Source organism: Drosophila virilis, chromosome 4 (assembly GCF_030788295.1).
Source record: "Drosophila virilis strain 15010-1051.87 chromosome 4, Dvir_AGI_RSII-ME, whole genome shotgun sequence".
Taxonomy (NCBI): domain Eukaryota; kingdom Metazoa; phylum Arthropoda; class Insecta; order Diptera; family Drosophilidae; genus Drosophila; species Drosophila virilis.
This window is the reverse complement of record NC_091546.1, coordinates 13,999,453-14,023,293: the sequence shown is the minus strand read 5'-3', so window position 1 is coordinate 14,023,293 and position 23,841 is coordinate 13,999,453. Positions and strand designations below refer to the sequence as shown.

Sequence of the window (23,841 nt, the reverse complement as noted above, 5' to 3'; positions counted from 1 at the left end):
TATAGTTGCAACAACAACAAAAACATTGGCAGGAGCAATATCATCAAGCATACGCCCCCGCGGCCGTCTGATTGCAGTCAGTGTTCGTTTTGGCCCTTGTATTTGATACCCTGTATTCATCGAGCGCTCAACACAAGGGTATATCAATTTACAGTTATAAATGTTGTATACAATATGTTAAAGATTTATTACGTAAATCTTTAAAAATCAGTTCACATACCATCTATTTCACCCAATCGCAGAAAAACAAATATTATTCAAATTTTTCTCAGGAATCTTCGAACTTTGTGAGATTTGTGGTACAAAAGGTAACCTTCGTATAAAAAATATTAAGATAGACATACGTACATTTCCTTTAATTTTTTTCTCAATCCTTCCATTTTCATACAATGTAAAGGATATCTCTTAGTTGCGCAGCATTTGGTTCATTTTGTTTTGCTTGGTTTAGCCAGAACATTTAGATTTCTCGCTTCGTTTTTTATTATTTAATATTTTAAAACACTTGCGGTCTTATTGGCAGTACAATAAGAAGAAACACACACAATATAATTCGCACACACACACAGACACACTGAGTAAAAGTGAGCTTCTAAAATTGTTGTTTCTTTTGCTTCGCTGAACTTTAGGAAAAAGTTGGCAAAGACTTTAAGCCAAGACCGTCAGATGTGCAGCAGACAGAAAAGAGCCAAAGAACCTAAAGGAACCTATCGCTAAAGCCTATTGCTGTGTCATGCTTTTGGATGGCGGTTTGCGTTGGGGGCGTGGCGGGCAAGCACACACACACACTCACTCACACACAGAGAGAGACACACATACATAATTAGCATGAGCCCGAACAGGCGAGCCGGGTCGACGTTGGAGATATCCGAGTGCTTAACTTGTCATAACTGAAAGTCCGAGTGCAAACACTCCCACACACCCACAAAACACACACAACACACACTTACACCCAAACAACACAGCACAACACACAAAACATAGTGGGTAAGTTTGACAGGCAAGGCAAGCTGAGAGGCGACCCTTAGCCAGTTACTCGCATCCCCGCTGCAGCCACACCCCTTTTGCATGTTGCCCTACTCCAACTTTTAAGTTTGGAACTTTGGAAAGCAGTTGGTAGATAGCTCGACCCCTGTGCTTAATGTGTCATAAGTAGAACTGGGAGCGATGAAAGTTGTCAGATTTGTTTGCTCCTCCACCTTTTTTTCTTTCCTGGTTGAGCTTACCTCATCAGACTGCTTGTGCATATTATAGGGAGTCTTTACAGTTTACTTGGCAGATCTTTCTTTTCTAACATTACACATTTGGCATTCTCTACTCTATTACTTGAATAATACTTAAGGTTTCACTTAATTTTATTCTCTCTGTGCAACTATATTTCAATCGCATTGTAAAGCACTTTTCCAATGGATTTCTTTTTCTATATGTATATCTATTTCTTTATATACATATACCTTTCACCCTGTGTATCTTTCTTTAAATTCTTCGCTTTCTCATTAGTGATCTATTTTGATATATGCGTCTCCCTCACTCTCCTTTCTCTTGATCTGTATCCATTGATCACTATATATACTCTCATTCTCCTTCTCTCTCTATCATTCCATTTATTGTTTCCATTATTTTTATCCTCAGATCTATCATACTATCAATCAGTTTTTTCTTAATAGTTTTTCTGTTCTTTACATTAATTCAACCTAAACTTACTTTAAAGATAAAACGGTGTATTTTAAACAGAATATTTTTCTCTCGCTCTCTTTCTTCAATTGAATTACCCGCTATTGAAACTCAAGTTTTTCATTATTTTCACTTATCAAATTCATTCCAACCTCACTTATCGCACTTTCCACGCAATTTCTTAATATCGATAACAATATGATACGATAGCTGCTTTTATCGATGACTTACCTAAATGTTGATCGACACGTTTCTTGGGCTTCTGTACCGATGCATAGGGATCACTGCAGTAGTCCTGCCGGGACGGATTTTGACTGTTGCGCAAATTATGATATTCGTCGCCCACCTGGCTGGGCGTGGCCGTCAAATGTGGATACGGTGCATAATCATCGACAGCCCCATAGCCGCCATGCGTGAGCGGATCGTAACCATAGGTGGGCTGCTGTTCCACATATTGATTGTGTGGCGCCTGGACGAGTGTCTGTTGATTTCCAACCGCAGCCGCGGACATTTTTACCTGCCAAAGCGAGTCCTGTGAGTTGACGCTGCCGCCATTATTCGAATTGGAATAATTGTTCTCCATGTAGCCCATGTTGACCCCTGTAAAAATGAATGAAGAAAAAACGAAAAATTCAATTGCGGTAAAATGCTGTAAAAACTGAACTCGAACAAGTGTCGCATAAATCTGCCACAGCATTGCATGGTTGACAGATAGATTTCTGGCGCCAGGCCAAATAAAATGCTTAGTAAATAAAATTCACAGTTCAATGCAATCAGCGCGATAAAAAAGAGAAAGTTTCTTTTACAGCTTTATATTGATTAGCACACTAAAATGATAGCAGAGTAAAAATAAAATAAATAAAACGAATTTATTAGCTGGGCGAATCAACAAGGCGTTATTAATTGTTCAAAAACATATTGCTCATACGCCACTTAAGACCTGCGCCAAAGGCCATCGTAAACTCACAAATCTATGCGGAGCACTGTCACGCCCCGCCCCACCCCTTCGGTGTCCTCACTCCCCTTTCAGCTGAGCCGCCTTTTGTAGTTCTGAGAAAGTTTGTTGACAAATTTTTTACGAGCTACGCGAAACAGTATCAAAGCAGGAGCCGCTCTCAATGGGCGGAGGTCCTTGTGTCCTTCTGGTGCTTGTTACGCGCCAGAACAAAGGCGTTGACAAGCAGCAATGCGCCTTGTTACAGGACCTGCCCGCGCGCCCCTACTTTAGCTTCTTTCATCCCATGCAGCAGCTCGTTACTTTGCCGGGCTGCCTGCCTGTGCGTGCGCCTTTGTAGCTCGCATTTATTATTATTTTTATATCGTGATAAATCACTCATAAATATTAAACGCACGCTTGACAAGGAGTACAAAAAAGAAAAAAAAAAAAGGAAAACTTTTTGAATTTTGAGTCGAAAACCGAATAATTGGCCGCTGTTCTGAAAAACGTTTTCGCCTAGTATAGTTCAAATGAAAACATTAAACACGTAGTTGAGATTTATCTGTTTCAATGAGCTACGTTTTAAGAGCACAAATTTCGATAGCTTAAAGTTGGGAGATATTTTTGCTAACTCCTCAAAGGTATAGCCTGAACACAAATTGGCGAATTGGAGGCGAAATCGTTTTATCAGCTCATGTTCGCTGACGTGCGCCACAATTTAACGACAATTTGTGTGTTTTGTTAGCCAAAAACCAAAGGACATGCAAATATACCATATATACATATATACGAAGTGTTCGAGTGTTGGACCGTTCCATTGCCAGCTGTTTCACGTTTCGTGTGCCATTTCCAGATTGCGTGTCGTTTTGCCGCTTTTTATGCGACATGGTGGGCGTGATAATTTTTATGATTAGCCATAAAACTAAAAACAGTAATAATATTAACTTCATTTTCATTTTCCATTCCCGAGAGCTCTCCGCCTCTTCTGCTTTAACGTTCTTTGCATACATTTCCAGTTGTAATTTTATGCGATATTTCGTTGCTCGTGTTCTATAAGGCATGAAGCCCACAGAGCAGGCAACCAAAAAAAAAATGAAATAATAAACTTTTCAATTTGATAAGCATCAAATCTGTTTGGCACAACTTTTGATTGCGCAAGTTTTCGGTTTGAATGGGCACCAAAAATATTTGTGGACAACAAATTACAAATACAAAATAACAAATTCTGCCCAAAAATCTACTCTATACAGGAATTTTAATGCATTTCCATTGTTATGCGGCAAAGCGGTTGTAGGCGCGAGCGGTGGTGTAGAGTGGGCAACGAGATGGGGGGAAATTTGTGTTGCCTACTTTTGCCGCGACTCGCAATTAAAGTTTAGTCGAAAAGTTTGCACATTGATTTGTGCAAATAACTGCTTTTTGGTGGCATAGTTTACAAAACACAGCCATGGCCACGCCCACAAGCAGTGGGTCAGTGGGCGGCTGGGCTTATTAATCTCGCCACAAGCTGCTCAAGTGTCTCTCGCTGGCAGTTCGGCTGCCAGAAATTCTTTTCACGTTAACGACTCTCGGCCAAGTGGCAAAGTTGCAATTGCGCCCCGTCGCTGCCCGTGCCACTAATTCACTCTCTAGACAAAGTTTTCAACCGGAAGCGCTTATAATTATGCAACATTTTTGTGCAGCAGAAGCAACGAGAGGCTGAGGCAGCCGCACAATAAAAACAGTTTCAAATGCCATTAACGGTTAACTAAACGGCAACGGGCTGAGGGCACAGTGTAGAGGCTAGAGGGCAGGGTGCCAGTTCTTAGCCAAAGAGCGAGTTGAGCTGCCCAAAGTTGTCCCCTTCCCCCTTTTAAGCACCTCAAGCGCACAGGCGGCGTTAATGGCGCCACACTCCACAACTTGCGGTGCCCCCCACGTGAACTCAACTCTGGGAGACGACCTTTGCCTGCCCCTTGTTGCACTTTTAATTAGCGTCGCGACGCAGGCTGCTCGGCATTTGGCCCCAAATGCGCTTAAATGCCAAAAGTAGTGGAGCGGGAAGAGCGGGCGAGTGGCAGCAGCAGTCAGCAGTGGAGTTTAGAGCACTTGCCGTAAGGCTGACTTGCCACCTGCGCGCCCTTCTCTCCAGCTCTGCCTGCCACTGGTTTCCTGCCTGACTGGGTTCCTGTGCTTGCACCATGTTGCAATTTCTGCTGCTGGCGGCCTTTTTGCTGTTGTAGCCAGCCTCAAGTTGGCAGAAAAGGAAAGTTTTCAGGCAAGCTGCATTTTTGTGTGTGTTGCTCGGCTGCCGCTTTGCTGCGAGTTTGATAACTTTCCTGCTCCCAAGTCCTGCAGCTCGAAGCAGTGCACACAATAAAAATAATTATTATTATTATAATAATAATATGCTCTGCTTGGCGCTTCCCGTTCACGCAATCAGGTCAAGTTGAGCCGAAACTTTTCATAGAATCGCCAACTTTACGGGATATTCATAATAAAAGATTATCAAATTCACTTGTAATCAACTTGGCTAACAAAAAGGACGCTTGAGGGGCAACAGCTAAACAGGCATACAACTTTTTAAAATATTTCTATTCTTTGAGAAACGTATTGGGAATACCATCCACTTAAATTATTTTTATAGTTGCTAAGTCCTTCAAAGAAATCTAGTTTAAAAATAATAATAAAAAGACCATAGCTTGGTCAAATCTCATCTGATTTGCTCTTTGTTCTTGGTTCGCCCTCTTGAGCAATTTGACATCTTAAGCTGGCAAGAATGTATTCTTATATTTAACAGTCTCGAACATACTATGTACATTAAATTCGGTGTACTATGAACAATACAGTGTATACATATATTTTTACGCGAGATAACAGATCACGCTCGGCACAATCAACCGTTTATAAATATATAAATATATACAAACATACGTTTGTCTGTCTATATTATATATAATTTTTAGACCGTTTTACCATCCACAAACGAGTATATTTAGAAATGAAATTTTTGGTTTTTATTGCATTTCACATTTTAAATTCGATTATTTTCGACATTTTTGCTGAAATCCTCCTGATATTCTTTGTTAACTTTGAGCGAATGGTTGATAACACTAGAAGCTGGCGGAGGCTGCTGCGGTGCAGGGGGATAGGCCGATTGTGGTGCCGGGGGATAGGCAGGTGGTCCATATTGAGGTGCTGGTGGTGCATACTGGTTATATGGCTGCTGATTGCCTGGATATGGACTCGGGTACTGGGGATTCATGGGCGGCGGCGGCGGCTGCGCATACGGATTATATGGCGGCTGCTGCTGATTGTATGTGTAGGGAGTGTAGGGATATGGCGGATAGGCGTAGGGCGGATAGTTTGGATACGCTGGATTATTGTATTTATGTTTATGCTTTCGACCGTGACTGTGTCCACTATTATCACTGCTATCACTGTCACTGCTGCTGTCGCTATCCGCCAGGACACTTCCGGCCTGCCAGCAAGCCAGCAGCAGGATGCCAACTAGCGTCAAGTATTTATTCATTATTTGGCAAACAGATTCAAATTACGATGTCGAGCAACCGAACAAGACTAAGTGCTTGAATTGAGATTAAGTTAAGCGAATGTCTGACGCAGAAAACGCAGAATTCTATAAATTGATAAGCAGCACACGAGCATCTGAATATGTTTGTGCTGCTTATCAATGAGAACGTTTAAAATATTGTCAACCAAATGAGACAGATTGTTGACAAATGTTCATTCATAATCTAATGCGTACTTGCAGCATCTACTAAACAGCGTCTGTTCTAATGTGGCGCTTATAATAAAATATAGCGGGTATTTCCCGGGCTTGCAGAGTTCAAGTGGATTATCATTATCAATTAAAGGGCTCTGACTGCGTTAAACTGTGATAAGAACAGCAAAAATATAATCTATATTTTTGTCTGGTTTACAATCCACGCAACTTTGTATATTATACACAATTTATCTTCTACTCAATTTTGCTGCTATTCGCAAAACTATAAACATTAATAATACATTAATCAAATTTTCAGAGAATGATCATTAAATATTCTTGAGCTGTGATTGCGCGAGTCTATGTACCCAGCATTTATATATCGAAATCATGGAAACGGGCCTTTTTATCGATGATTTAAAACAAACTTGAACATCAGTCTAACTACCTAGTTAGCAGAGTTACGTTCAAAATTTTAAGTCTCGAGTTTTTACACAGCCCATAATTGTGGAGTAAGAAATTATAATTTTTAATGAGAAATAAATACATCTTAATAGGCAAATCAATGCTATCGTAAACAACAAATCCCTTATTCCAGTTGCCCCTATTCTTAAAATGGGCATATATATAAGTGAGAGAGAGATGGAGAACACAGTGTTGCCAGACTTAAGACTGTGCATGTCAGCTGAGAAGCCCTTACAATTTATCGCTTTAAGCCAATTGTAAAGCAGCCAAGTGAAAGTTTGTTTTTCATATTTGTTTGTACCCAGAGTTAAACTCAAAATTTGCTGACTCTGTTGGTCTCTGCTGGTCAGCTGCGGACTGGCAAGGGGGGCAGGGGTATTGGACTGAGCAACGCCTACGGCTAGACAAGCGCAGGATAACGACGACGACAACAACGAGTAAGTCTAGAGGACATGTACTCCAAAAACCAAATAAATGCAAACAAATGTCGTTTTCGTCCGGCTGCTGCTGTCGCCGGCCCCCAGCCCCAAATAAAAGGCAGCCAAACAAACAACACGCAAACCAAAAATAAACAAGTTAGAGGTTCTAGTCGGGAGCTCCCGACTAGAGGATACCCTGAACCCTCTTCTTCCAACATCAAATACATATATATATTCTATTTTAGAAGCTATATGTCTCGATCTGCGCAGGCACTAGGAGCACCTACATCTAAAATTTCAAGTCTCTAGCTCTTATATGTTCTGAGATCCTTGTGTTCATACATACGGACGGACGGACGGATGAACAGACAGACGGACATGACTAGATCGACTCGGCTATTGATGCTGATCAAGAATATATATACTTTATGGGGCCGGAGATGCTTCCTTCTGCCTGTTACATACATTTGGATTTTGCACAAATACAATATACCCATTTTTAATGGGTTCAGGGTATAAGAAATCTAAAAGCTAAAAAAGCCAAAAAAGGACAACAAAAAAAGAAGGCAAGAGCAAAAAATCTTTTGCGCGCTGAAATTTATGCGCTAAATAAATAAAGCCATGAACTCGATGCTACAAATGTTGTCTGGCTTTTCCAGGCGTGTGTTTCTCTGTGTGTGTGTGTGTGTGTGTGTGTGTGTGTGTGTGTGTGTGTGTGGCTGTATGTGTATTTGTGTTCTGGTCTGGTTTAGAATGCAGCTAGGGCCCGCAAAGCAAACAGCCGCAAAATAGTTTTGCAGACGCCACCACGAACACAGCCATCGCCGCCACGCCCCCAAAAATGCAACCACAGCCCCCGATTTGAACAACATTTTGCGCGGCAGCGTTTTAGGCGCGTGTCCAACATGTTTATCTTGTAATTGTTGTTGTTGTTTGAGGCAGCCTTGGCCAGCTGACCGCACAATTCAATGACAAAATCTATGAGTTGCATTTGCCGGCTTTGGTTGTGCTTCTGCTTTTGCCTCTGTTTTCGTTGTTTTGTATGCTTTGTATGCAGTGCTGTAAAACTAATTGGCTTTAAAATCTAAACACAGCTGCTGACATGGCACAGATTGCAGTTCATCGAAAGACCTGAGAATATGTGCCATACAATATGAAAGCCTTAACCCACATTAATAAACTAAAAGTCGGTTTGGATACAAAAAAAAAAAAAAATAAGGCAGGAAACTAGCCCAAAGAAAGAACAAATTCAGAATATCTAAAAATTTGCATCAGATGCTGAACAGAAACCAAAATATAAAATTAGAATTGATAGAAATGATCAAAACTTGAGTAAAGAACTTTCGTTTAAGCAGTGTTGCAAAATGCAGCAGACAAATTAGTACACTGAGTATATGTGCGCTATTCTAGTAGTTAATACAGAATATGGTAAGCAGAAATTAAAATATAAATAAATATAGCTAAATTTACATAATGCTTATGAAACATTTAAATTTTACAACACTAGCTGCTAACATTAGGCACAGCTGATATAACTTACATAAAAACAGGCTACAATTATTATTTTATATATTTTTCTGCTGTTATTATTGCCCTGCTCTATGCAGTAGGTATACTCGCCAGTTATTCGAGTGCAAGTTCTCGTTCCTCAATTGCCTAATATAATATTTTAATATTATTAAAATCATCCCGGTACCATATACCTTTATTATAAGATATTCATAAACGTATTAAGTACCAGTACGATGCTATCAGGCGAACAATTTGCCATTAGCCGAGTGCAACTTTCAATTGGAAACGGCCCCAGGTGGCAACGCCATTGTTTTTATTGTCCTCGTCGTCGCCGTTGCCGCTTAACATGCAAAGTTCATTAGGTTTTTGGCCTATGCAACGATTGCGGCAATTTTGGTTGAGCTCTTAACGAGTCCAAAGCGCACAAGCGACAGCAACAAGAACAACAACAGGAACACGCAACAACAACAACCACAACAAAACACATTCAAATGGCATTTGCCAGGAGCCAGCAGGGGAGGGGCTTGTGGAAAATGAGAGCGCCCAAGGCAGCTTCTTATGCAGCAATTAGCGCTTACAATGAACTGCAAGCTGCAGCACCTGGAAATCTGATTGTGTGTGCGCGCGTGTGTATGTGTGTGTGTGTGTGTGTGTGTGTGTGTGTGTGTGTGGCACAGCTGTTGCCTGTCTACGCTTTTTATTATTCATGCCACTTTTGCTGGCTGCCACTTTCACTAGCCAAATTAGCCGCTCGCGCATTTCTTTTTAAATGCAATTAAGTGCCAATGTTCGCTGGCAGGCAAACAAAAAAAAACATACCTAGTTTCGGGGGAGGCACTTGAAAATTTTAATTGGCATTCGACGAACACTTGAAACTCGGAAACTTTTGAATGAGCCCACACAATGGCTGCCATTTGCAGCCCCTCCCCCTCGGACGAGCTGTTTAGCAATTGCCAACTATCAGTTGCTGCGCGAACTTGGACGTCCTTCGGCAAACAGGAAAATATTGCAATTAAATTTTTGTCCAGCAGCTTAAAATTCTATTGCCATTTAGCAAAGCACATAATAACAACAAAAACATGCACACAGCGAGCACACACACAAAGAGGAATTTTTAATTTGCACGTCATTACCAAATACACCCTGCAAAAAAATGGTACAAAAAACAGTTGGAAAGTTGAGCTGACACGAAGAGCGAATATCCTGCCAGGCATAAATGTACTAAATAATGTAGAACAAAATTTGGAAAAAACATATACTTGGAATGTGAGCGAGTGTCTGGCTCGAGCGAGACAGAGACGTCGGGGTACTAGAACTATCTCAAGTCCAACTTCTTTTATATTTTAATTTTACATCACACAATCCTAAAAAACTGTTACGAAGCAGTGCAACTTTAATGACAAATTGTTATGTTTTAAAAGAACAGATTTGGAAATACTATTATTACTATTACTATTAATTAAATAGAATTATTTTCCGGCAACTACAACAACGATCTCAAATGGTTATAATAGATCGATTCTAATATAGACTAGAATATTTTACAGATCTCCATAAAGAAATCGACACTGGCGAATACAAATGTTTCTTAATATGCGGTTCTTTCCCAGAGCAATATAAGATCAGTTTCCGATTTCATAGGTGAGAGCTAAAAGGAATTGATTATATGCTTATATCTAGTCTTATTTTGATATTCATGAGTGCGTTACACACCTTTCAGCATAATTAGAATAGCCCGCATGCAGGGCTATAAAAAGCAGAGAACCTGTCCAATTTGTACGCTCACCATGTTAAAGGTTAATACCTCTTATGGGGACCCTCCTCCCCAAAAAAATAAAAACAGAAACACACACACAAGGGATACATGGGATTGGGTAAGTAAAAAATAAAAGTAAACCAGAACAACAATTAATAATGAATTGTGTATTGCGTATTGCGGGCAACCGCAGAGGGACGGACCGGACAGAGCGGTGTTGGTGGGGAGCGGGCAGAAGAACCAGGGACAGGGGCAGGGGCAACGATGGCGGGTCCAGTTTACGCATTCATTTTGTGCGCAATTTTCGTTTGTTGTGGTGAGGGCGGGTGGCGGTTGAAGGAGGCAGAGGCGTCACTGGAAAGGACGGCAAGGACGCGCAGCCAGGATGAATGGACGTGAGCGTCAAGCAGCAACAACAACAATAAAAGAAAATAACAACAACAACAACAACAAATGGCAAGTATATTACAAAATGCTTTGGCGAGGACGTAAAACGTTTAGGGAAAAAATTGCTGTTTCAACAAATTTACAACGGAAGTTGAAGTGTTTTGTCGTTGTGTGCGTGGGTATGTGTATGTGCCGCAGGTGTGTGTGTGTTTGCGGCTTGCACACCTCCCTAGCCATGGTGTGTGTGTGTGTGTGTGTGTGTGCCCGCAGAGGCGCGTGATGAATGCGCATGGCCATCGATTTGCACTCAACTCCATTTTGCACTTTCACATTTCATGGGCTACATAATTTGTGTGCACCACCCAACCCGCACCAACCAGCTGCTCACCACTCCCCGCACCGCTACTTGCCCCACGCCCGTGGCGCGTCAGCACGGATTTCATTTTGTTTTGTGATGTGTTTTGCGGTGGACAATGAAAAATCACCCAAAACATTTTGCCACCAACATTCAGGGAATGGAAGAGAGAGAGAGAGAGAAAGGGAGAAAGGGAGAAAGGGGGCAGAACAGGGAGAGTGACGGACATGGTCCGACGGAAGTATTTCGCACTTTGGCATTGGTTGAGGTTTAGCTATACTCTCTCTACTCTTATGACCCAGTGTGTGTGTGTGTGTGTGTGTGTGTGTGAGGGCGAGTGCAAGTGTTGAAAGGGTATCAGGCATTTGTCATCAGTTTGGCAGCTGAAAACTTTATATAAAATTTTCAGAGTTTGCTCAGGAACTTGATATTAAGATATTGATATAAAATGTATAAAAATAACGCATTTAATTTAAAACTGGTCAGAGATGCTGATGCTTGGAATATTCACTGGCAATTTAGCCGCAGTTAGTTGAATCTCATTTAGTAAATAAATAATTATTTCAATTCAAATATTTGAATTCTTTTAAGCTCGTCTACGAATAGATAAATATAGCAACGTTTGATTAAGTTTCATTTTCTTTATACTTATTCAGCCCAATTATGAAATCTTGAAAATAGTTAAAGTAAAGCTAAAGAAATTAGTTATTATATATCGTAAAAATCTCTATTCCCATAGGCATAGAGCGATGCTCTTTGTTAGGGAAATTCACTTTGGGCTATCCATCAATATGTTGCTCCCCGCCTCAAAACTGTTGCCCAACTTCAGCTTACTTTCTACGTATGCATGTACAGATGTTTGTGTATGTGTGTGTACTTACATTCATTTCCTGGCAACGTGTGTCCTGTCAAACCGGGTATGCCGGTCACACCAACAACGCCGCCGCCACCGATGCTGCCAACACCGCCGCCAACCCCGACAACACTGCCACCAACATTGACGCCGACGACACCGCTGCCAGGATGATAGCTGTAGCCATTTTGGGTCGCATAGAGGGCTGTCTTTTGGTCCTCCATGTTGAGGGCCAGATCCATCGAGTGCTCGAGGGCCTTGTTGTCCAGACCGCTGGCCGGGTAGTAGGGCGGCGGTGCCTGATTTTGTTGGGCAGCCACAATCGAGGGCCGCACCGAGTCCATTTCGTAGTCCTTGGCGGCGGCGCTCTTCTTCGACTGATTGCGCTTGCAGCGGCAGAACATGAGCAGCAGGCCGGCGAACAGTGTGAATACAATGCACGACACGATTATCGCAATCAGTGTGGGCGTGGCCAGGGCGCTAGCCTCTGCGATATATGGTCGTCCAACTGCAATGAGGTGCGAGAAAGAGAGGGCAGAGCGTCAGTTGAGATGAATGAAATGAAGCCATGAAAAATGCAACGCCACTCAAGTGAATGGATGGTTGGCTGAATGCTTGGACGGATAGCTGGCTGGATGGATGGATGGATGGTTGCCAGCCAGGTTGCCTGACGATGGATGAGTGATTGATTGTCCAAGCTATTCAAGTGGCGCAATTGCTCGTAATGGCTTTGCATATAATGGAAATCGGTGCGTTACACAGCGAGTTCAACTCGTGAATTCCATTATTCCTGATCGTGTACAACGCCCCCCAACTGAACTGAACAGTGAATAATTGTGAATGCTTCTAAGGGACTTTAGACCAATGACACATTAGCTAATCGCTACTTCCACGGCCTTTTATTCGCGTCAATTTGGTCACAGCTGAAATGTTGGCAGCTGCTCAAATGCCAGTGTTGTATAATTAACTCAATTATTGTGTTATTTGGGCCTTTGAATTTTGAATAAAGCAAAATATAATCGATTTTAGAAGCAGACATACAATGAATAATTCACGTACAACAAATCATTCCAAATGATGTTTATTGACATCATTGATCTCCCGGTTCTATCATCAGCAGATCTTGCCATTGCTTCGATGATTATCCCCCATTTAGGCTGTAACTTGTTGCGAATTGCAAGCGTCTATCAGCGAGAAATGTACGGCGTGTTGCAAGCTAACTCTGTAGTCCAAGTAATTCTCTAAAATTTTGTTTACTTACTCTCAGCATCCGTGTAGTCGCCGCAATGCTCGTGATTATTGCGCAGGCAGAGTTTCACCCGTACCACGGGACTATTGTCGTCCTGTTCCAGCGCTAAGTTATTCAGTCCCGCATCATGTTCCTCGTCGTCGTCGTTGATGGTGTGTCCCAGAGCCCGTCCGCCGCCGCTGCGACGTGGCCCAATTAGCCGTTCGATGATCTTTTCCTTGTGTGTGGGTCCATTGCCGGACAACTGAAGGTTGTCGACAATATCCACCAGATCCCAGGCGGCCATTGGTGTGTCGCCGTGCAGCATGGTCTCGACAACAGCGACAAGATTAAGGCAAGTGGCGCCCACATCGATGCCCAGGGTGCGTGTGCTCGGCTCGTAGGTGACCTGCAGGGGTGGCGGTATGCGGCTCACTTTTGTGGTCGTCGTGATCTCATTGGAGTAGGGTGAGCCGTTCTTGGGATTCAGCGCCTTTACCTTGAACGCATAGCTCTGATGCTGATCAAGCGAGTTGACCTTGCAGGGTATATCCCGCTGGCAGTCGACCTCCACCCAATCGGAATTGGCATTTGCAAGCGTTGCGCAGTCCGGTATCAATTGCTCTTCCCGAGGCATGGCCACACGTCGATAGCTCACAAAGAACTTGGTCTTGCTCAAGCCACCATCGAAGCCCGGATCCCAGCTGAGTGTTACATAGTTGTGGCCCACATCCACGGCACGCAAGTTCGTGGGCTTCTCCGGCGGACCCTTCTGCTGCAGCCTTATGGGCGCACGTATAGTGTTCAGAGAGTTGACCACACGGCACGTGTACTCGCCGTAATCGGAGTGGGTTAGCGAATTGATGCGCAACACCGAGGTGTAAATATCATTGTTATCCGTTGTGGTGCTTATCTCATAGTGGCCATCGGAGGACATCGTCAGGGGTGAGGGATTGTTGCCGAATTGCCACTGGAACTCGGGCTTGGGATAGGCCTGGACCTTGCAGACCACTTCGGCAGTTTCCCGTATATCAAAGGCCACCTTGTTGTACTGATGGAGCACAATGGGCTCGTGTTCGATGCGTAGCTGCATGGACGAATTGGCCGAGTTCACCTCGTTCTGATAGAGACACGTGTAAAGGCCACGATCTCCGGGCACCAGCTGATTGCCGCCGGGACGTGCCGTTCCGCGGAACTTGAGCATGCTCTGGACGGTGACCATACCGTTGGGACCCTGGTCGGGATTCGTTTTGACCTCGTACAGATTCAGTTCAGGCAGTATTTCGACGCCATCCTTAAGCCATTTAATACTGGGTGCCGGCTTACCCTTGGCACTGCACGTAACCGCATAGTCATTGTCCGCCACGCGACGGGTCATGTGCTGCTGCAGCTTGGCTAGGAACTGCGGGGGCTGATGGATCTCCAGCACAATGGTGGCCATTTTGCCAATGCCCAGCTCGTTGACCGCATGACAATGGTACTTGCCCTCGTTGCCCAGATGCGCCTTCGGTATGGAGTATTGTGGACCCTGTGCCAGAATCTTTTGCCGGGAAGAGAACTCACCATCCATGTCGCGGAACCAGCGATACTGTGGCACCGGCCAGCCGGGCGGATTGGCCGAGCAGGTTAGCGTAACACCATTGCCCACATGCACCACAGGCTTGTTGGGCGTTATGTATGCCTGGCCGGGACGATGACGCACGAGGAGTGCCACGGTCGAGTTGCCAACGCGTTCGCTGCGTTCCTGGCCCTGACTCTGCATAATGTTGACGGCGCGGCAAATGTAATTGCCCGCGTGCTCTGCGCGCACCGAGTTGAGGGTCAAGACATCGCCGTTATAGCGAAACTCTGGAGCATTCTCCTTTAACCATTCGATGGTGACGGGCGACGGATTGGCGGTTACATTGCAGCGTATGTTAACGGTTTCGCCCTCTTCGGCCTCGCGCGTCTTTGATTCAATGACAACGGTGGGCGGATAGAGTATATCGAGTATGAGCTCCTGCTCGCCGGCCTTGCCCAGACCATTGTCGGCACTACACGTATATTTGCCCGCATCCTGCACGCTCACCCTGTGAATGGTGTGCACCAGCGAGGAGCTAATGAAGCTGCCGTTGCGTGTCCAGCGGACATTCGGCACCTTCGGCTTGGCGTCCACATTACACTCCAATTTGGCAGTGCGGTCACGTTCCACGCGCAGCGGATTCTCTGGTCCAACCTCGACGCGGGCATAGTCTGCAAAAATGGTACGAAAAACAGGACGTGAAATTAGCAAGGATATTTATTTTGGGTTTTCTGTGGTGTGGTGGAGGAAGATTTTCTTATTTTTGCTGGCATAAATCACAGCTACGCCGGAGACGGCGCTCCAAATGATGAAAATTAATAAACACAAAGCATTTTACTAAGGGAGGGGCGAGCTTAATCAGCGGCATCCAAACTTGTAATTGAATTAGCTCCAGCGGGGCCATCGGGGCAGGCTGTAGGGATTAGGGATTTGGGTGTCTTCGGTCTGATTAGACACAAGAATTTGTCAATTATTAATTAAGCTAATCAAGTGTCGGAGCACTCAACTTGGCTAATGCCGCACGGCTTAGAATCATTAGCAACTCGAGAATCTGAACTCTGACATTAATTGCCGAAAGAAGAGCTTAAATTGAATTAACGCGTTGCGCAACACTAGAATTACGTGTTGTATTACAGTATAGAGTAATTGTTGGCTTTTTTGAGTTAAGATGCGGTTAGCACATATGCCCATGTAACTAGACGTACGACGATCTTTCGCAACACTTTTTAATATTAATAAGCTATAATTTTGTTGCCAGCACTGAATGTGCTCTTAAATATAACAATAACATTTTATGCAACACTGTTTTCTTATGAAATTTTTAATGGTGAATTGCTTATTTTTTCCCCTCACCCATTTTATTAGCTCTGAACGTGCTTTAATATAAACCAACTAACGCTTTATGCATTTTGCAACACTTTTAATCGTAAATTGCTTTCGTTTCGTGCTCTCTCCCCGAGATGAGCCTTATATCTAATCTGTGCCCTGCACTTGACTGTCATGCTATTTGCTCCACTGCAAGTCATCGTCCCTTGCATTAGCGACTGTTAATGCACCGCAAATGCTGCAAAATTATGTGGTTTATACTCTGAGAGACCCTGCACAACCACTACATCTGCCGTTGAAAGTTGTGAGTTTAACCCTCACTTAGCTCTCTGCTCTTTGTAATTAACTGAGCCGGCTAAGTGTCGACTGCCGTCTGCCTAATGACTGTCCATAAAGTCACCAAGTCGTCGTCGTCGTCGTCGTCGCCATCGCATTGACAGCCACAAACTCAAGAAAGTGGAGCAAATGCCCCTCACTGCCCCATTACCAACCGTTTAACCTACCACTGTAAAAATTATAGTAAATTGCGTGATTCTCGGCTACCTTTTCGTCTACCTTTCAGAGTTAGCTACAGATGTTCTTCATTTTTAACCCCTCCCTCAAACTCTTTGCTCTTTGCGTGTTTATGTGCGTGTAATTACATTTGATTGTCTACCTTCGCCATGGCCTCTCGAGAACGTCGAACCCGTATACGCAATCGGAGAACCCTAGCAACGAACCGGACAAACCCACAGACGAGCCATTAAGAAATTGTTGTTGTTGGGAATTGGTGGCCTGTGGTAAATGGCTTCAAATTGGCTTAATTGTCACTTTGTGAGCCATGTTTTACACATTTGGGCCGCAAGCCCAAGCTTTCAGGCTCAATTGCATTCCGCGCATTTCACAAAGCTCATGTTGTGCAAACATTACCCAACAAATGACCTAAAAAAAGAAACAAAGTAGAGCTAAACCCCGAGCCTGAGCCGGAGCTGGAGCCCGGTTGGTGTTCCTGCCTGGCGACCCGTTCAGTAACCGTCAATTGTTGATTACTTTAAAATGGGCAGCGGCTGCCTTCAATTATTCGGTGTAGCCACTTTTCGTGTTCATAAATAATGAACCTGCAAACCAATGCTAAGAAAGAAAAAGCGCAAATAGAAATAGCGAACGGGAGGGAAAACAATTTTATGCGTGTTTTGCATATAAATTTCAAGCTTTTGGCCGAACCTAAAATTATGCGAGCAAATAATTGAATTAGTTTTACATTCAGGACTTTTCGCCCCTCGCACTCACACACACACACATAGACACACACCCTCAGCAAATCGTGTTACAAATATTTTCCAATCATTGCCAAATTGTAGGCCGAGACACGCCCCCGCCCGTTTATAGGGTGCGCTTTAAAGCCTGCGCTTAAAAGTCTGCTTCAATAAATGTTTATGGCCATTGTCGCTAATGTGCCATAGATGGCGCTAACGTTCAATAGCCAGTGGATAGAGTGAAAAATAAAATAAAATTAACAATTTTTAGTCGATGCTGCCGCCGCCGCTCAGCATTATAAAACAGTTTATGGCTAATCCCCACGTTCAATGGCGAATGAAAATGAAATTTTCAATTTTCGCTTGGGCCCTACTAACTCAATTTTCTACTCAGTTCTGGCCACTTAATACTAACGCAATTTACAGACAGACAGAGCACAGTGAACGCCTCTGCAGCTGCTGCTAAGCAACAATTAGTTATTAGGCAGAAGCTCCTTTTTTTTTTGGCAGAGGGGGCGTGCCTAATTTCGTTATAGCCACGCGCAGCACGTGGCATAAAAGGGCCGAAAGGGCAACGGTTTTAGCCATGCGCTAACACCAGCCAGCTTTGCATCTTAGCTTAAGTTGATTTCGGAGCAATTAATTTAATACAGCAGGTTGACTGAGACCCAAAAAAGAGTCAAGTAAAACAATGAAAAGTGCAATAAAAATTAGCGCTAATATTAATTTTTATTTTAATTAGAGCAACGCGCAAAAAATAAATGCTTTTAGGCGAAAACGTTATGCGCGCGCGCTTAACTTGGCTTACAGCTGCGTGCCAAATCCAATTTTAATGTGCGGCCAAAAATGTAGGGATTGTAGTTTGAAATTGGGCGTGGCATGCGCAGCCACAGGCCACAAATGCCAAAGTCAAAGCCAAGTTGAAAGCGAATTGACTTAACCCAGAGCCACTTGGCCAACAAAGATAAATGATAAGGCAAATGAGAGCAGAGCTCTATTCGGACCAACTGAAGGCAGCTCCACTTGTAACTAATGAACGCGAAATTAAAAAGTACTGAACTGAGCTGGAAACTTAACACGGATATACAATAAATTAAAGAACCGCAGAATCCAATATAAGCACATTAACCACCCAACATAAACCCAAAACAAGGTTAAGAGGTCTTAAGTCGACTTTGAGTTATCCTATCCTATTCCAGCAAACAAAGTCTTATCTTGGAATTGTTACAAAACGATATTTCTCGATTTTTAAAACTAGCTATCTTATAGATTTTAAGAAACTATTGATAAGCAAAATTCGAACAACGTTATTTATCGGTATTTTTTTAAAGAATTGAAAAGCAATAGCATGGTAAACCTTGACTTAAGTTTAAGTTTTTATATAGCCAAGTGATTTGCAATTGAAAATTCGGACTGATTGTCGATATTAATCGATTTTAGGGCACAAGCCGAAAGCGTTTTCATAAAATATGCTGATATATATAAAAATTGTAATTATTCTTAAAGCACAGCCACTTCAAAGACATATTCTCAAGAAATGTGGAGAGCAATCGTTATTTATCGGCTTTAAGATGCTGTGGATACCAATATTGAATTTATATTGAAACATGTGCTTCGAGTGTCTTAAATGTTCCTGCATAAAGCTGATATATATATTTTTACTCGATCTAAGGCAGCAGATGCCTTTGTCTGCCCACAACCCCTTTGAGTACTTTTTATGAGGCACAGGGTATAAAAACCACTCGAAGAACATCTAAGACGCTCACAAACACACACAGAGCATACAACAACTACACACAATTAATGCTTTAATTCGTTTGCTTGGCAGCTGCGTTTGCCTCTAAAATGTTATTGACCTGGTTTGTCTTGAGGCTGACAGTTGGCTGGCTGCTGACTGCCTGCGTCTGGTTTGAGGCCAGTTCCTTAGTTGGGTTTTTGGCTGGGTTTCCTTATCATGGCCAAATCGGTCGTCAACGCATCGCAACGCAACGTTGTGTGTCTCTCGTTTTGCTACTGCTACTGCTTTCAGTTGATGTTGCCATGATTTTCATCATCTACTAAATGTTTTTCTTGGCTTTCAAGTTCTTCTTGTTCTTGCGAGATGTGTGCTAGTGTGTGTGTGCGTATGTATGTGTGTGTATTTGTTAGCCAGCTGGTTTTGCCATTTTGCTGGTCTCTGCTTTGGCTCCCTACTCGTCTCCTCCACCTCAACACAGCTCTCTTTGGCTTTTGTAACTTGTTAGTTTTCTTTAGTGCCCTCCACAAGTTCTGTTCAACTGGCCCCCGCCCCCTACAGCCGCTCTCGACGCACCGTTGGCTCGCTTCATGTTCTTGTCTTGTTTTCCTATTAAGTCAAGAATTTTTATAGCATTTAGTTGGAAAAGCTCAACATATTTTTTACCCCTACTCCATGCCCATGCCCATGCCCATGCCCATCGCCCATTTCCCCCCATATGCCTTGCCTGAGATATGTACGTACGCATAACTCGTGCCTGCTGTCAGCGCATTTGAGCTATGAGCTCTTGTGGTTTTTGCTTTGGCTTTTTATTAGTTTCTTGTTGGTTTTCTTCTGCTTCATCTACCCCCTACCATCGCCGTGGCATGTCGCAAGTGGTTTAGGAACTTGGCTCTTTCTTCTATGGTCTCTAGGCCTTCCTGCCTGCTGGTCAGCTTTGGCCAAGGGTCATTCCCTCTCCGCCTGCCCACTATTTCAGGCTAACTAGTTACTAAATTGAGCGCATAAACTAAAACAAAAAATCAAGAACAGAAGGAAAGAGGCAGATGGATGATGAAGAAATGGAAACTAGTTGGTTTTGCAGCTCATAAATTACAGGAAAGCATGTTGGCAACGAGGGACAAGTAAACAAGCATCCAAATACTGAGTGGCTGAGTGGCTATTCCGATAGTGTTTAGTAAGCACATTAACTCAAAAGCAAAGACAAAAGACATCAAAGGGCAAGTGCGACGACAAATAAGCAGAAGTCAAAAGGGAAGCGTGTGGAGAGCGCTTGACAACACCAACAGTTAATGTTTTGCTAAAACTACTTGCGAATTAAAAGTCAAAAGCTTCCAGCAAGAACAGCTTGAGCGGAACAGCTTTACGTTCAACATTCATTAGCTACTAGTACTTATTAAAATCAAGCGTTTAGAACTTAGTTGTTTTTTTAGTTTTCCAGAGCATATTCTAAGCTGGGTTCTGAGTTTGAAGCCGCCGAGTGATTTTTTAGAACTACTCATCTTTACGTAGCTAAAGGTCTAGATTTTAGCTTTTATTTAGCTTTCTGAGCTACGAAAGCGTTATTTCGTAATTGCTGAAATTTTTAAAGCTATGCAACTTACTCTGCTTTTAGCAATATCTCCCCTTAATTTGAAAGATTAGCTTCTAAAATTTTTTTATGACAATTTTCTTCTAATGCGCCATGATTTTTATGCTCTTAAAGTTGTGCTTTTATTTGCTTTTCTCACTTTAAACGGATTTGCCTTTGTCGATAATAAAGACGAATAGACCACTTTATTAATTTTGAGCAGCTTTTTTGGCTTTTGAAGCAATATCTCTTTGTCAAATATAGCAGATGCAAAATTCCTGATAAACGGGCGGATAGAATGTATTCAATTGGCAATACTCAACGGAAGATAAACTACAAAGCAAATGTCTAGAAAAATAAACATTGTGCCAAAACTAAGAGAGCTAAAGAGATTTTTATCTGTGGAAGTATCCAAGCAATTTTTAAGTGCCTATTTGTGTGTGTGCGTGTGCGTTACAGCATGGGGCAAAATCAAAATAAAAAAATAAATTAAAATAAGAGATAAAAATGAAAGCAGTTCAATTAAATCGACTCTGCACACATATGTAAATGAAATGTGGCAAAGCTTTTAAACAAAAAATAATAATAATACAAATGAACAGCAGGGAAGCCAATTCTGATAAAACCCCAAAATGCTTATTGTGCTACAATTTTTATTAGCTATAGATTCACAGAGAGAAACAGAGAGATACAGATACGTAGATAGAGGCGACAATGGGGCAGGCCGTAAAATGAAATCAAAAATTTGTGCCGGCCACAGCAAATATTTGGCTAGAAATGATTTATGAAATGTTTGGCTGCATATGGGCATAAATTTGGTTGTCGTTTCAGGTCATTTCGACAAGAGCAGCTCCGAAATACAAAAAAGAAAAAAAAACATATGAACAACTCAGATGTAAACAAATGGTACTGTATCTGTGAGTTACAAATGAACAAATACGAGGCACAAATTGCGCTGCGAGTTTATTTTTATGCCACAATTTGTGGCAAATCAATGGACAAAAAGTAAAAAAATAAGGAAAACTTTTCTACAAACTAATTTTATGTGCTCTGCTTTTTCGGTCATGTTAAAAGCATAAACATTTTACAAATTTCAGTAACGACCTGGGAAAACGGGAAAAAAGGAAGCAGCAGTAGCAGTGGCAGCAGCAGCGGCAGCCGCAGTCAGTGCAATCAAAGCTGCCCCAAATTAATTTAAAAAGGCAGCCACACACACGTTCACGCACACACACACACAAACACACACAAGACTCACAGAAACAGTTGTTGCTGCCGCGCTATTTAAACAACACAAATTTTTGTAAATTGTCTGGCTGGAATTTTAATGGTAAACAAAAAAAAAAAAAAAATAGACAAATTTTGTTGGCCCATCAACTTTGCCCATTTGGGCAGAGGCTGCTTTAAATAGGCGGCCAAATTATTGACAAAGTTTTCCTTTTTTTTCCCGCTCATTTGGTTTCTTCTTTTTTGAGCTATGCGCACACATGGAGCTGGGCACACTGGAGAGCTGAGGAACTACTGGATGCCATAGAGCAGTTGCCAGATGGTGGTTGATTCCTGACAATATGGACATTCGCAACGAATTCATTTACATTGTTGTTGTTGCTATCTTTGTGGTCGTTGTTTTTGCTGTGGCTGCTTATTATTTTGTCAAAAGCGATTCGGAGCCTCTAGACGAGGTATGAACAAGAGAGAAGTAACAACAATCATCCTGTCGAGCAAAACTTTTGCTTTTATTTATTTAGCTGCACACCAGAAACAACAAAAGGCAGCCAGAGGCAAGACGAATCTGTTGATGCACTTATGCGCTAATCATATGTGCAATTCGTTTTTAGGCAGACTAATTTTTGCAAATGTTTACAAATGCGTACGAAGAAAGTATATACATTTTCAGAGAGCCTATAAAAGTGGCGTGTCACACCTTGTAAAAGGCAAATCTTTTCATTTATTTAATACTTTGAACAGGCTCACCGTGACTTTATCCAGTTGAGAATTACAAGCCGAGTAATTGAATGCTAAAAGTGAAGTATTTGGCCAAATTTAAAACAGGCCAACAACAACAAAATAAAATCAAATTCAATCTCAAAGCAATCTTTGTTTCAAGAGGCAAAGCTCATAACATATTCAGCATGCTTCAAATGCAAAGTCTAGGCCAAAAATGGGCCAAGCGAATTTTCAGAGCCTGAGCTAGAAAAAATAAAAAAAAAAAAGTTTAAAAAAAAAGCGAAAACTCGGGCAACACGTAAAGCAAATTTTTGAATGGCGTAATTTTCCAGCGAAACGAGACGTGTAGCTGTGCCAGGACTGATCAGGGGGTAAGGGAACGGCGGGCATTCAAAATGGGCAGCCACACACAGATGGTAGAAATAGCTGAAACGGTTGAAACAGTTGAGCAATTGCAGCAGCAGCAGCAGCAAATTTTTGATGCTTTGTTTAACTTTGGCATGGGATGAAAAGAGTGGCAGAGTGAGTGCGAGCGAGACAGCAAGTTGTGGCACAGAATTAGGCGCAATACGGAATTACTTGCACAGAAATAAAGCAAATAAAACAAAAGTTTTCCACGTGCCCCCAGAGAGTTTGATAAGAGAGGCCACTACACTGCTCCCGCCCCCCGAGCAGTCCCTTGGTCTATGTCTATAATAAACTCAATTCGCTTTTCATTTTTTTTTTTTTTTTTTTTTTTGGGGCGTCTGCGCCTATCTATGCTACCAGTGGGCAGCAGTGCGTAGGCGTGGTCTGGCCAAACAGTAAGTGGCATTGTCTTGGCAACTGGCGCGACAGCGTCCTTTGACCTAAATAATTAAATTCAGTGGAGGAGCGATGGAGGCGACATCCAAAGAATGAAGACAACAAAACAACAACAACAACAACAACACCAAAAACTTTGCTTTTAGCGCACGAACTTGCGTTGTCCTTGGTCTTCTTGAGCTGAACTTGTTCCCTTCACTGCAGCAGGCAGCCAGCTGCCGTTTGCCGTTTACCCGGACTGCTGCCTTGCAGCAGTGCATTTCATTTAATTTGATGTTAAATTAATTTGCTCCATTGCAGCTGTAACCAGCTCGGAGAGCAACTGAAACAACCGAAGCACTTTATGCAGATTTCATTGCCTTTGTAAATATTTAGTTAAT

General features: G+C 42.5%; 2 protein-coding genes and 1 long non-coding RNA gene across 4 annotated transcripts in view; 1 reads left to right on the top strand and 2 right to left on the bottom strand.

Moving 5' to 3' along the window:
- ed (hemicentin protein echinoid) overlaps positions 1 to 23,841 on the bottom strand; it is a 107,169-nt gene that overhangs the window by 7,744 nt on the left and 75,584 nt on the right. Inside the window, exons 5-7 of the mRNA XM_070209455.1 lie at positions 13,320 to 15,518; positions 12,087 to 12,566; positions 1,903 to 2,271 (exon numbers count right to left, since the gene is read on the bottom strand). Of these exons, the coding sequence (XP_070065556.1) occupies positions 1,903 to 2,271; positions 12,087 to 12,566; positions 13,320 to 15,518 (3,048 nt within the window). The remainder of the gene's footprint in view (positions 1 to 1,902; positions 2,272 to 12,086; positions 12,567 to 13,319; positions 15,519 to 23,841) is intronic.
- On the bottom strand, positions 5,582 to 6,192 carry LOC26530894 (uncharacterized). Its single transcript, XM_015173387.2, has one exon. It carries the CDS (start codon positions 6,117 to 6,119, stop codon positions 5,622 to 5,624), a length of 498 nt encoding a protein of 165 aa, XP_015028873.1. The 5' UTR covers positions 6,120 to 6,192; the 3' UTR covers positions 5,582 to 5,621.
- Positions 21,772 to 22,649, top strand: LOC116651742 (uncharacterized). Of its 2 annotated transcripts, XR_004304774.2 has the most exons (3): positions 21,784 to 22,040; positions 22,186 to 22,392; positions 22,459 to 22,649. It is a non-coding gene; the product is annotated as an uncharacterized lncRNA (long non-coding RNA). The 2 variants fall into 2 exon arrangements; XR_004304773.2 differs by having other exon boundaries at positions 21,772 to 22,040; positions 22,186 to 22,649.